General features: G+C 36.2%; 1 protein-coding gene across 1 annotated transcript; it reads right to left on the bottom strand.

Annotated features, from left to right (window-relative positions):
• Positions 1 to 338: 338 nt before the first annotated feature.
• Positions 339 to 12,875, bottom strand: LOC135154516 (beta-1,4-galactosyltransferase 5-like). The gene is made up of 4 exons (XM_064100793.1): positions 12,763 to 12,875; positions 10,076 to 10,263; positions 7,589 to 7,813; positions 339 to 6,418 (listed from the first exon to the last, which is right to left on the bottom strand). The coding sequence occupies exons 2-4, from the start codon at positions 10,213 to 10,215 to the stop codon at positions 6,262 to 6,264; spliced, it is 522 nt and encodes a 173-aa protein (XP_063956863.1). The 5' UTR covers positions 10,216 to 10,263; positions 12,763 to 12,875; the 3' UTR covers positions 339 to 6,261.
• Positions 12,876 to 13,181: the final 306 nt, after the last annotated feature.

Below are 13,181 nucleotides of genomic sequence, written 5' to 3'. Positions count from 1 at the left end.
ACTGGAGACATTGTGGATACACTGAACACACTATGAACACACTGTGGAATACAATGTGAGACACAATGTTCTTTCCAGGCCGGTATTATGACTACACCGGATAGGTATTTAAACAACACCGATTTCGAATCAAACCGATATCGTGTTCTCACTTAACACTGATCATTATTTGGTGTTAGTCCCAAACCAATCCATGTGTGTTTCAACATGTCTGTTGTCATGGTTGTGTGGTCAATAGAAACCGGGGAGAAGGGGAGGGGCGGGTTGGCAGTATGATGACACCAAAGATTTTACAATGTAGAGGACAATTTAATGAACACAACATACAATAAAAAAAGTTATACGTGATATTATAAGCATTTTAATCAATTAATATTCAGTATGACAATTGGAGCATAATATATATAATGAAATAAATAACCAATCCAGAAATCATCACAATTTTTTTACAGATAATTCCAAAACCGTCAAGTCTACGGAGTTTCAAATAATATAAACACAAAATGGGGAAACATAAAAATAGTGAGTAACAGCTGGAAACACGACCGTCAAACAAAATGTTTGCGGAGATATAGATATGGTGGAGACATAATTTTTACCAAGCACCATCACATGATCAAATAATAAGCCCCAGACATAAATACGACACGATAGAGGCACAAGTATATGAATGCCTATATTAATCAATGGATTTATGAAATTTCGATAAAATTCTATATAGTATTCTTTATAGAGGGTAGGCCCGTAGCAATTTTACCTCAATTTCCAAAAAATGTCCAATCAATGAATATGTAATTGCACGTCTCAAGCGAATTCCATCACAAGCTATTGCTTTTAGGAAATAAAGCCTTCTGTCCCCCCAAAAAAAATGTTATACATTTATATTCATTCAAATAACAAATGATTTTTATAATCTATGTTGAAAAATCATATTTTGTGAAAACGGAAGAAACCAAATATTTCTTTAAATGAATGAACGAAAGCGCGCTTTTTTCAACATGTGCGCTTGCACACAAATACACACACACACACACACACACCCTCCCTAACACAGCCCACACATACACACACAGACACATGACACCCTCCCCACCCTCATGCATTCACACACACCACACACACACACACACACGCATGCTTACTATCACTCTCACACCACTGACTTGGAAGTGTTTCACACACATCATAGTTTTAAAAATATTTTTATTTATTGCACTTACTGAGAAAACGTCATCAACGTCAAGGTTTAATATCAGAAGGAATCGATAGTAAACTTTAAGGATTCAGGTGCCGTGGCCGAGTGGTCTAAGGCGCCTAGCTATACATGGAAAGTCCGGGGTTCGATCCCCGGCCGCGGCACCTATGCCCGTGAGCAAGGCATTTAATCTACAATGCTTTTTTATCCTGCTGTCAAATAAATGGAAATGCTACATGCATTATTGGAAACTAGATGTGCACTTGTTTAAAAAAAAAAAAAAAAAAAATACATTTTTAGTTTAATACTAAATTCACACATTGCCATAAAAATCAAGTATGTGATTTTTTGTTTCAATTCGTTGTCACATGACCTTATACACGAACGCAGGAATGGCTATTCTGCGCAAGCGCATAACATTGACTTAAACCGCGTCGCGTAAGTTTTCTCAGAATGCTAAAGATGGCTTGGAGATAGATCAAGTCATTTCTTATGTCGAGTTGATAGGAATAGTAAATATACAACAAATGAACATAATATCAAATGTTCTCATAACCAGACATAGGGTTCCGTCACAATTATTATTAGTATTTTAAGGAAAGACGAATATATCACACACTTGCCCGTTCTCTATTACGAAATTTCATATACCCTTATTTTTGTTGAAATATTATACATGGTCTGACACTTCATTGAACAGATGCAATTCTAAGATTCAAATAAATAGTATTTCGTCTGTAAAAGTTAGATATCTGAAATTTATTGATTAGAGTGAAGGTAGTGTGTGACGTCATCGGATCAATAATGCCCTTAACTTAATGTTATGCATTACACACTCTTAAAAATATTGGGTGACAGTGCGTCATGAATGTAATTATGTGTCCAATTAAAATTGAGCATTTCTCTTGGGCATTTTCATTAATCCAGTGTGATGAAAATATTGCCTATTCTGAAGTAATTGCTGCTTATTTTTAACCTTACTGGACGATACGCTTCCCTTATTGGGTAAAATACTGCCCCTAATTGGTTGGACACATAATTACCCTCGCGGTGGCAAAAAAATGTACCCAATATTTTTTACAGTGTAGTCCTTATATGGCAGTGTGCATAATGCCCTTTGTCGGTTTTTCCAAGTCATTTTTTTCTTCATGACATTATCTGATCTTGATGACATTTTATGAAAATTAAACATGCTGAGCAGCTGTTGTAAGAATGAATAGGACGTCTATCGAATTAATGCGAGTGCGAAGCGAGAACTGATACCGCTTGCAGTAACTCGCTGGTCCAGACCAGCTCCGGGCTAAGTCGTACAAATTTTGAGTTTATGATTGCCGCGTGCTAAAATAGCCCGCGCCAGACCGGTGCTGAGCAGCTGTTGTAAGAATGAATAGGACGTCTATCGAATTAATGCGAGTGCGAAGCGAGAACTGATACCGCTTGCAGTAACTCGCTGGTCCAGACCAGCTCCGGGCTAAGTCGTACAAATTTTGAGTTTATGATTGCCGCGTGCTAAAATAGCCCGCGCCAGACCGGTGCTATTTTGACGCTGCTACACTGCAAAAACTCCGGTGTTGATTTAACACCAGCCCAGAATCTGTATATGTCCACACCAGAGAAGTATTGTAATAACACCAGTTTGGAATCAAGCCGATGCTGTTTAATACTAATTGGTGTTGTATAAACACATATCTGGAGTTAGACCAAAACCAAACTGGTGTTGTTTAACACTTCTCTGGTGTGGACATATATAGATTCCGGGCTGGTGTTAAATCAATACCGGAGTTTTTTCAGTGTATTAGCAGCACCAGACCTGTAACCAACGCCATCCCTTTTGTGCCCGAGTATTTGAATGGGTGATCGTAGAAGTAGCGCCGCTCTGCTCTGTAGTTACTGAACTCTTGTGGTGCGGAATATTTTATTGCGAGCCTGGTACAGACATAAATCATGAGTTAGTTGAAAATTATGTTAAATGGTCAAAGGGACCTGTTAAAGATTGTTTCCAGGAAAAATGATGATAATGAAACATATCTCAGTAATACAACAATGAGAGCGCGAAGCGCTAGCTCGAAATCGACCTAAAAACTCGACATTTTAAACGCTTATTAAAATCATGAATAGGGTGGGTATCTAAATTAATAATCAATGCCAGCACGAAGCGGTATAGGACTACCGACCTAAAAACTGGACATTCTAAGAACGTTTTGTAACCATGAACATGGTGGATATCTAATTAAACATTTGATACGAGCGCCATGCGCGAGCTGAAAATCTTTACCGTATTCAGATCTCAGAACTGGACATTTTCAGCCCGTTTTTGAAACAAAGAACAAGTGTTAAGCAACTAATGTGAGGGCGTGTTGCGAGCTGAAAATGTTTTGACAATCAGCACCTACTTGTAACCAGGAATAGGATGCGTTTCTCGCCGAAACAAATTGATGGAAAATCGAATACCCTGAAATACAATTTGTGCATACTGACTTGAGATCGGAATAACAATCCACTTATCTTCTAGAGCAGATTTTGACCCCCCCCCCCTCCTACAGGCAATACGTGCGTATAGGGTGAGCAAGATTTTTTTATTTATAATGACCTGATATAAAAAAAATATTCCAGTTATTCCTCTTTCCTTATTTCATTAACTTTTCTTATTCCCCTCTTCTTTCTTCTTTTATTCCTCCTCTTCCTCCTCTCTCTCTCTTTTCTTTTTTCCTTCCCCCGTTTCCCTTTTTTTTTGGTGCCATCAATAAGGGGGCCGTGGACGTTTAGGCCTCTGGATTCACGTATGGGTTCAGTGAAAACAAGTATACTTTGAGTTTGAAGCCTGACATTCTACATGTATGCTACCTGCAAATCCTCATTATGGTGGGAAAATCACTTACTGATTAAAATTGTAGTTTAGACACGTATTTTTGACAATCACCAAGGCACAATGTCACATTTTGAGGCGCCATGTTGATGACGTCATTTAAAGAGGTATTCCGGTGTGAAAATATTTATATTTAAAATTCACAGATTAAAATGGTGTAAATTTTATCAAAATCTGATAACAAATAGCAAAGTTATTGAATTTTTCAGTTTCGTAAAGTATTGGGAAAATATTAGGAAAATATTTATATTCACATTGTCATGAATATTCAATAGGTTAGCTGATGATGTCACATCCCCACTATCCTGTTTGTTATGTTATTACATGAAATCCTAATTGTTTCATTTTTCAATACATGAGTGAATGATATGTCTTCCTTCTTAGGAAATAAGTTGCAGCAATGAAAATCTAATGCACTAATTCATTTATCAATTCATCTTTTTAGTTCTTAGAGGGAACAAGTGGAATGCCTCTGGCCGTCTCACCTGCATCACGCGATTCAATATAGCAGCAGTGCTGATTTTGAAAACTACTATAACTCGCACAAGATGTTCAGTGATACTTGGTTACTCTTATTTCCACGTTTTATGAACTAGACCAATACACTTATAGAGATATGATGGCAATTCAACAAATACCCCCAACGTGGCCAAAGTTCTTTGACCTTACATGACCTTTGACCTTGATCATGTGACCTGAAACTCGCACAGGATGTTCAGTGATACTTGATTACTATTATGTCCAAGTTTTATGAACTAGACCAACACACTTTCAAATTTATGGCTGTAATTCAACAAATACCCCAATTTGGCCAAAGTTCATTGACCCTAAATGACCTTTGACCTTGATCATGTGACCTGAAACTTGCACAGGATGTTCAGTAATACTTGATTACTATTATGTCTAAGTTTCATGAATCAGATCCATAAACATTCAAAGTTATGATGGTAATTCAACAGATACCCCCAATTCGGCCAAAGTTCATTGACCCTAAATGACCTTTGACCTTGGTCATGTGACGTGAAACTCATGCAGGATGTTCAGTGATACTTGATTAACCTTATGTATAAGTTTCATGAACTAGGTCCATATATTTTCTAAGTTATGATGACATTTCAAAAACTTAACCTTAGGTTAAGATTTTGATGTTGATTCCCCCAACATGGTCTAAGTTCATTGACCCTAAATGACCTTTGACCTTGGTCATGTGACATGAAACTCAGGCAGGATGTTCAGTAATACTTGATTAACCTTATGGCCAAGTTTCATGAACTAGGTCCATATACTTTCTAAGTTATGCTGTCATTTCAAAAACTTAACCTCAGGTTAAGATTTGGTGTTGACGCCGCCGTCGCCGCCGCCGCCGCCGCCGCCGCCGCCGCCGCCGTCGCCGTCGGAAAAGCGGCGCCTATAGTCTCACTCTGCTATGCAGGTGAGACAAAAATTGAACTAACCTTATTTCATACAATAAAATACAGAAGAACAAGTTGGGATATATTATCATGGCATCACCAGTTTGCTCATTGAATATTCATGCAAATCTTTGAAATGCCATAACTTTTTTAAATTCCTTGTTCAATTTTTCAGTAATTTGTTCGTCTGATTTTTGTTCATCTGTTCAAATCCTTTTATTTTAAGTCTAAAGCATCCCTTCAATAATGGTCCCAATGAAATATTGTGGGTAAATTTCACGTGGAATATCATCAGGACAGTACACTGTAAAAAATGAAGTGCTAATTTAGCACTTACAGTGCTTGTATAGTGACTGCACTACGAGTGTTAATTCTCTACTTTAAATTTGAGCTAGAAAATCAGCACTAGCAGTGCAGTCCCTATACAAACACTGTAAGTGCTAAATCAGCGCTTCATTTTTACAGCGTACAAATTTGCCTGGCATACCATACACTGCAAAAACTCCGGTGTTGATTTAACACCAGCCCGGAATCTATATTTGTCCACACCAGAGAAGTATTGAAACAACACCAGTTTGGAATCAAACCGATGCTGTTTAATACTAACTAGTGTTGTATAAACACCATTCTGGTGTTAGACCAAAACGAACTGGTGTTGTTTAACACTTCTCTGGTGTGGATATAATATATATTCCGGGCTGGTGTTAAATCAACACCGGAGTTTTTGCAGTGTAGTTGCCAGTCGAGCAACTTTTAAGCCATTTTTTTTGTCATCTCCCTCTAGTCCATTACTTCTGGCATTTCGGAAATATGTTCCAGTCTTCCTTTCTTGCATCAACTGCTATGTGAGTAAATAGTAGATTGAGCGTAACGTTGGCTGTGTATCGTGTATTGCTAATGCCATCCCACTCCATCCGTTCAGCGAATCGACTAAACAAACAAAACCTACAACGTGAAAAGAGGCGGGGAATAAAACAAGATAAATAATTACAAACAATTCTTCTATTTGATAATATAGTAATCGAATGAATTTCTTCTGGTATAGATTCGACGAGACTGATTAAATCCGCTGTTTCGGAGGAGTTTTTCAACATTTTCTGATTGTTTTTGTCCTCCTCCTATGCCACGGAGCCAGACGAAGTCTCAGCGGAGCATATCGCTGACAGAAATAGACCTATATATCGGTCTAAGATTCGACATGATTTTAATACCGATTTTTTTAAATTTTGTTCCGGTATACACCTAAAAGGTGTAGACACCGTGATAATATCTAAAAATATAATTATCACTATTGAATTCAGAACATGCTTTTCCTTTAAATATAATGATAAACTCGCATGTGCACCGTCAACATAAGTATGACAGCTTTCAAAATGTGTGCGCATTTATTTACATAAACTTAATTGTAAATATTATAAATATTGTCTTAGATAAGTTAAAAAATAAGTTCGACAATATGCACAAGTACACTGAGAAATCTTGCACCGGAAACGAATGGTATTATCTCTTCGAGCGTAATTGTGCACCCTAAGTTGAAAACGTGTGCAAAAAATGCATTTTGTTTGTATAAATTAATATTTTTGAACCATGAAATGTTTGTTTGCACCCTAAAATGTGCAACCTTTCACATTTCAAGGTTGATAGTACCTGACGTTATACAAGGTTCAAATTTGCACCTTTATTATATGGTTTATCTCTGCACAATATTAGGGTAGGGTGCGTGATGTAGCTAGCTGCACCCACTAAATGTGCAAAAATGAGAATAATTTCACTCATTAACACCCCTTAGCGTGCTGCTATTGTATCGACCCCTAGGGTTTAAATTTAAACCCCAATTTCTTAGTGTGTATACATGCATGACCAAAAAAAAACCAAAATATTTTGGTTTATAATTAGTAATTTTATTCCATACTAGTATTATGGAATAGAATTGTAAAGGTTAATAAGGACTAGAAAATAAATCTGTAAATGAAATATACAAATAAATCATTTAATAAATAAATTCATTAAGCTTACTGAATATCAAATGAATACAAATGACGATATCAGAGTATAAAGTAATTTTTCACATGGGCACTTATTTAAATAAAGACAAATAATTTGATTTGATTTTACCTTTCAGGGCAGATCTGGCTCGCTGACTTCTTCTTATGTTTCAACGTTTTGTAGTAGCCTTCGCCCGACGCTCGATGAATTTTATATTCCACTTTAGCGAGTCTTGATCGAAGGTCATCGTCCTCGGCACCCCACCCCCAGTAAACATTAGAATATCCATTTGACTTCTTCATCTGTTCTGCTGTTAGCCCGACAACTCCGCCAAATATGTTTCCGTAGAGTAATCTAAAGAAAGAAAATGAAAATGAGCAAACTTTTCTCTGCAAGACCAAAACAACGACCGTAGATGGCGTCAACACTTTGCGTAGTGCAGAGCTATCAAAGGACAAGTCCACGCCAACAAAATGTTGATTTGATTAAGAGAAAAATCAAACAAGCACAACACTGAAAATTTCATCAAAATCGGATGTAAAATAAGAAAGTTATGACATTTTTAAGTTTTGCTTAATTTCATAAAATAGTTATATGCACATCCTGGTGGGTGTTTCATAAAGCTGTTCGTAAGTTAAGAGTGACTTTAAGAACGACTGTTGATCCTTTCTTGTGGTAAATGGTATATTCATTGGCGATGGTTTAGCGCGTAAGAAAGGTTCACCAGTCGTTCTTAAAGTCGCTCTTATCTTACGAACAGCTTTATGAAACGGCCCCCAGGTCGGTACGCAAATGAGAGAACTGATGACGTCTCTCACTATTTCTTTTGTATTTTGTTATATGAAATATTCTAATTTTCTCCTCATTGTCCTGTGAAACAAAGTTTTATTTCGCCCTGAACATGTGGGATTACCACTGTTTAACATTTTATGGTTCAGTCAAGTTGCTCTTTATATTGTCAAATCTGTAAAAATCGAAATATTGTATGATTCAAACAATAAAAAAGCAAAAGAAATAGTGAGTGAAGGACGTCATCGATTCTCTCATTCCCATGTGACTAAATTGTGCGTACAACTATTTTGTGAAAAATAAGCAAAACTTTAAAATGTCATAACTTCCTTATTTTATATCCGATCTTGATGAAATTTTCAGCATTGTGTTTCTCTGATTTTTCTCTATTAATTCAAATCAACAGTTTTCTGAGGTGGACTTGACCTTTAATGGCTCTGCCCACTGAAGTGGACAATTTTCAGGTCAGTGGCTCTGGCTCTGGCATGGTGTTGACGCCCTCTACGTTCGTTGGGCCAAACCACTAATATTCGTAAATACAAGTAAATGGGCAAAGACAAGGATAGTGTTTCGTCAGAAAAAGAGTCAGATCTGAACATTTTCCTTGGATTTGATTGGCTGAAGAGTACAATTTATGTCATAACTGTCGGGTAAAACATATGTGGTCGGATAAAGTAGGTTTCATCCGACAGTTTCCATAGTACACGTCCGAGATCTTTATTTCAAACAATCAAAACCAAGGAATGTTGTCAGATCCGACAAATAATTATCATAAGACAATTGTTGACGAAATGCTGCCACGGTGTCGTTAAAAAATGGCAAAAAAGTTCGAAAGTTATGCCCGAATATCTGAACCAACTAGTAAAAACAATGATTGGCTGATAATCTGCAGGCACAGAGTTACTTGAGTCACTTAAATCCTAATCAAATTTGACAAGAACATGCCCATTCCTGACTACATTATTCCTTACTAGCGTTGCTATGTCAGGATATAGATATTCATTATCAGTGGGTTTTAATGGTTCTAGTTTATATGCTCATATTGAAGGCCCTATAAGAACTGGCGTATGCATTTAATTCGTAGACGCATCGCTGATCTGTGATTGGATAAACGTTGGATTGAGGGTGTGACCCAGATATACCGGTAGTCAACCCCCCCCCCCCCCCCCGATCAATGATACGCTGACAAAAGCTGTGACGTCACATTTCGCACTCGGTTGCCAAGTGTTTGTAATACAGTCCCGGGGTACAGTCATTACGAAGTTGAGTTAAGGTTTGAGATTTCACAACTGGGCCCGTCTTACAAAGAGCTACGATTGATCTGATCAACCTCTATTGAAATCCATCAATGTCATAATTTTTTTCCACACGAAATTTTCACGTCTTGTCCTTTGTAAGCAAAGAGAAGCACATTGAATTTTAAAGAAAAATGTACATCATATCTAGAAAATATTTAGAACAAACATGAATTCTAGGTGTTGGGGTTCCAGACTTCCCATAGTTGTGATTGATCGGATCAATCTTAACTCTTTGTAAATCGGGACCCTCAGTTATTACATTCTTGCCTGTATGAGGAATACTTAGAAGAGACAAAGTGACATGGTTAATCCCTTGTTATTTGTTGATATGCTGTACGTTTTCTAATGTAAACTAACGATGTATGCTGCTCTTTTATATTTCTTATTTTTGTATTCTTTAGTTACTTTGTATTGTTTATTTGTGATTTGTAACACAAAATCATGAAAACCCAATAAAAACAAAACTCTTTGTAAGACGAGGCCCTGGTATCTATATTCCAATGCAGTTGAATGTGAATGTTTTACTTACTTGAATCCCAGCTCTTCTGCGTACGCACACAAGTGTCTTGGCATCTCGTCACAGCCGTACCAGTTTGTCGCCCTCATCGGTATCTGGTCGATATCATGAAATATCACACAGTCCCACGACCCAAAGTTGGTCGCTTCCATGTATCCGATATTCTTTAATAGACCACGGTTAAACACATTATCGTTGGCCTAAATGAAGAAAAAAAGAGGAAGATAAGGAGGGAGAAACGGAAAATAGGTGAAATGTGATATCATAAATTGTTGAATTTTGTCTTAATTTCTATCACAAAATAAGATTTCCTTTTAAAAGGCCAAACTTTGTTCATTCCATGTATTCAATCTTCTTTAATAGACTATGGTTCAAAACATTATCGTTGGCCTTTATGAAGAAAAAAAAGAAAATAAGGAAGGAAAAATGGGAAAGAGAAATTTATGAAATATGATATCATTTAAGATTGTTGAATTTTCTCTCAATTTTTATCACAAAAAAAGAGATTTTATTTTTAAAAGGCCAAACATGGTTGATTCCATGTATCCAATATTCTTTAATAGACTATGGTTCAAAACATTATCGTTGGCCAATAATGTATTTATTTGGTATTATTTATACAGGGTAACCCCATCAGAAGTCAAATACTGTTGTACTTGGGGGCCCTGTATGACATAAAACAAAACAAAATACAAGCATCTTTACCATGTATACAATTCAAATGGAAAATACAAATACTGAACATAATTATGAAGAAAAAAAGGGAAACTAAAAAAGAAAATAGGGATAGAGACAATGGTAAAATATGATATCATTTAAGATTGGTGAATATTGACTCAATTTCTATCACAAAAAAGAGATTTTCCTTTTAAAAGGCCGAATTTGATTGATTCCATGTATCCAATGTCATTTACTAGACCAAGGTTAAAAACATTATCGTTGGCCTAAATAAAGAAAAAAAAATAATAGAGAGGGTAAAATAGGGAAAGGGAAGTGCATGATTATCTTTTTAGTAGGTTTTATATGTTCCTTCTTTTCCTTTTCTTTTTATTTTCTTTTCTTTATTGCGCCATGAACATCTTTTCATGATGGATACCGGCGCAATACATATATTCATATTATTATGATATTAATTTGCTGAATATTATGTCAAATTCGAATACAAAAAAAATAAAAAATAAAAACTAGGCCAGAATTCTGTTTCCGATATTATTTAGTAAAACATGGTTGTAAGCATTATTATAATTCTAAATTAAGAAGAAGAAAAAAAAGATAGAATATACAATGAGCTAAAAATCAAGACAACTCTCTTTAAAACGGAATTGGTTATCCTTGCGTTCATATACCGAGTGAGTAAAAAAAAAAACTTGAAACCTCACTCATCCCCATTTTAAGGATAAATATGTCATAAATGCATAATCGTTAGATTTGTTCCCGGAAAAGTAACTTCTCCCGAAAAATTTGATACAATATTTATGTGGTAAGTCTTCACGCTTGGATAATCAGTAGGTATTTATTGCAGTGATGTAAATTTGGACTTGCGCCCCCCCCCCCCAAAAAAAAAGGCGAGACTGCAATGAATGAATCCAGATGCCAATGTCAAAATCCTACATGAGTTAGCAAACATAATTGCAAATCCATTTTCAATTAAACTAACTTCAGAATTGCTACTAAAGTGTGCTTATTAAACAATTATAATGTAAATTACTGAAAATAATTATCTATTGAATTTGATTTTAATGCAACCCTTATAGGATTATGACATCTGGAACCATTCAGTGCAGTCATGCTGTAATTTGGCGCAAATCAAAATGTACATCGCTGCAAAGAATACCTCCTGGCCATCTAACCACATGAATATGGTATCAGTTTTTTGGGGAGAACATATTATTTCAGGTCATAAATAACAATCATGTGCTTATGGCATATCTTATATCAGGGATTTTCGAGGTCTCAAGTTTTTTTACTCGAACGGTTTGATATGCAGAAAAATCCGAATTGGAGCTCTATCAAATTGATTCGAGAATACATGAGAGGTCCTAACTATTTTTATTTAATTCAGTGATGTCATGAAATTTCGAAACACCCTGAAAAATATCAGCTTCGCCAGTGCATCATCAGCATCGATCAGCAACGTATTCATCAATATCATCATCATCATCCTCCTCCTCCTCCTCATTATCATCATCGTAATCATCATCATCATTTTAGCTCTTTACGCCACTAAAGCCAAGACCGCAAAATGCAAAATCAGTATGTATAAGCAACCCCGTTCATATGCAATGGTATGAGCTCAAAATACTGCAATTACGCAATGTTGCATCAATATAGTGGAAATAACTAGACAGGATTCTGTATATAGGTCATATCCGTAAAATTAGTGGAGAAAGGGGGGCTCTTGCATTTTTGACCCCGTATAATTATAATATTTACGCCATCGGAAGAAGTGTATGTACGTAATTTGTCGCTTTTTTGCCGCCTTCTTGCATATTGCCGAAGCAGGGGCGCATCCAAAATTCGTTCTTGGAACAAACTCCCAAATTACCTGAAAATAGTTGATTCAGATAACAAATTCAAAACAGCCCTTAAATCCTACTTATTTAAACTGTACCTAACCTGTACGTGCCCCCTCGCTCCCCCCACCCCTCATCGTTCCGCGCCTGAGATGGATTACAATTCGAACGGGATAGCTGACTCACCTGTTCCGATACGAAGATGCCAAACTCAAGGTTTTGAAGAGTTAATACTTGGTAAAGATTACGTAATAGAATTCCGAGATGTTCCAATCTGTCCCGATATGGAATGACGATTGCAACCTGTAGATGGTGAGGGAGTGATTGAGAGAGAGAGAGAGGGGGTTGGGGCGTGGTGAGAAATAGACGTAAGACTTGGTTTGCATGTCCATTCAAACATCTATGGAGGAACATTATTGTCGTTGTTATATGATTGATATTTCATTACATCTTTTTTGTTTTACACTAATAATTACCAGTTATTTGTAATTTTCTTCCTATATCATTTATTGATTTTTTTTCATATAATTGACATTAGTTACATCTTAAAGTTGCACACTTATATTCATACTTTGTTTCTATTTAAATTGATTATATTGTACTTG

The sequence above is a fragment of the Lytechinus pictus genome, chromosome 6, assembly GCF_037042905.1.
Source record: "Lytechinus pictus isolate F3 Inbred chromosome 6, Lp3.0, whole genome shotgun sequence".
Taxonomy (NCBI): domain Eukaryota; kingdom Metazoa; phylum Echinodermata; class Echinoidea; order Temnopleuroida; family Toxopneustidae; genus Lytechinus; species Lytechinus pictus.
This window is presented reverse-complemented; position numbering and strand designations above follow the sequence as displayed.

Coding starts and splice junctions, on each gene's coding strand:
- LOC135154516 (XM_064100793.1), bottom strand. CDS start 10,215: ATGGAAGCGACCAACTTTGGGTCGTGGGACTGTGTGATATTTCATGAT. Junction 7,814..10,075: donor GCAGAAGAGCTGGGATTCAA/GTAAGTAAAACA, acceptor TTCTTTCTTTAG/ATTACTCTACGGAAACATAT. Junction 6,419..7,588: donor AGCCAGATCTGCCCTGAAAG/GTAAAATCAAAT, acceptor TTCACGTTGTAG/GTTTTGTTTGTTTAGTCGAT.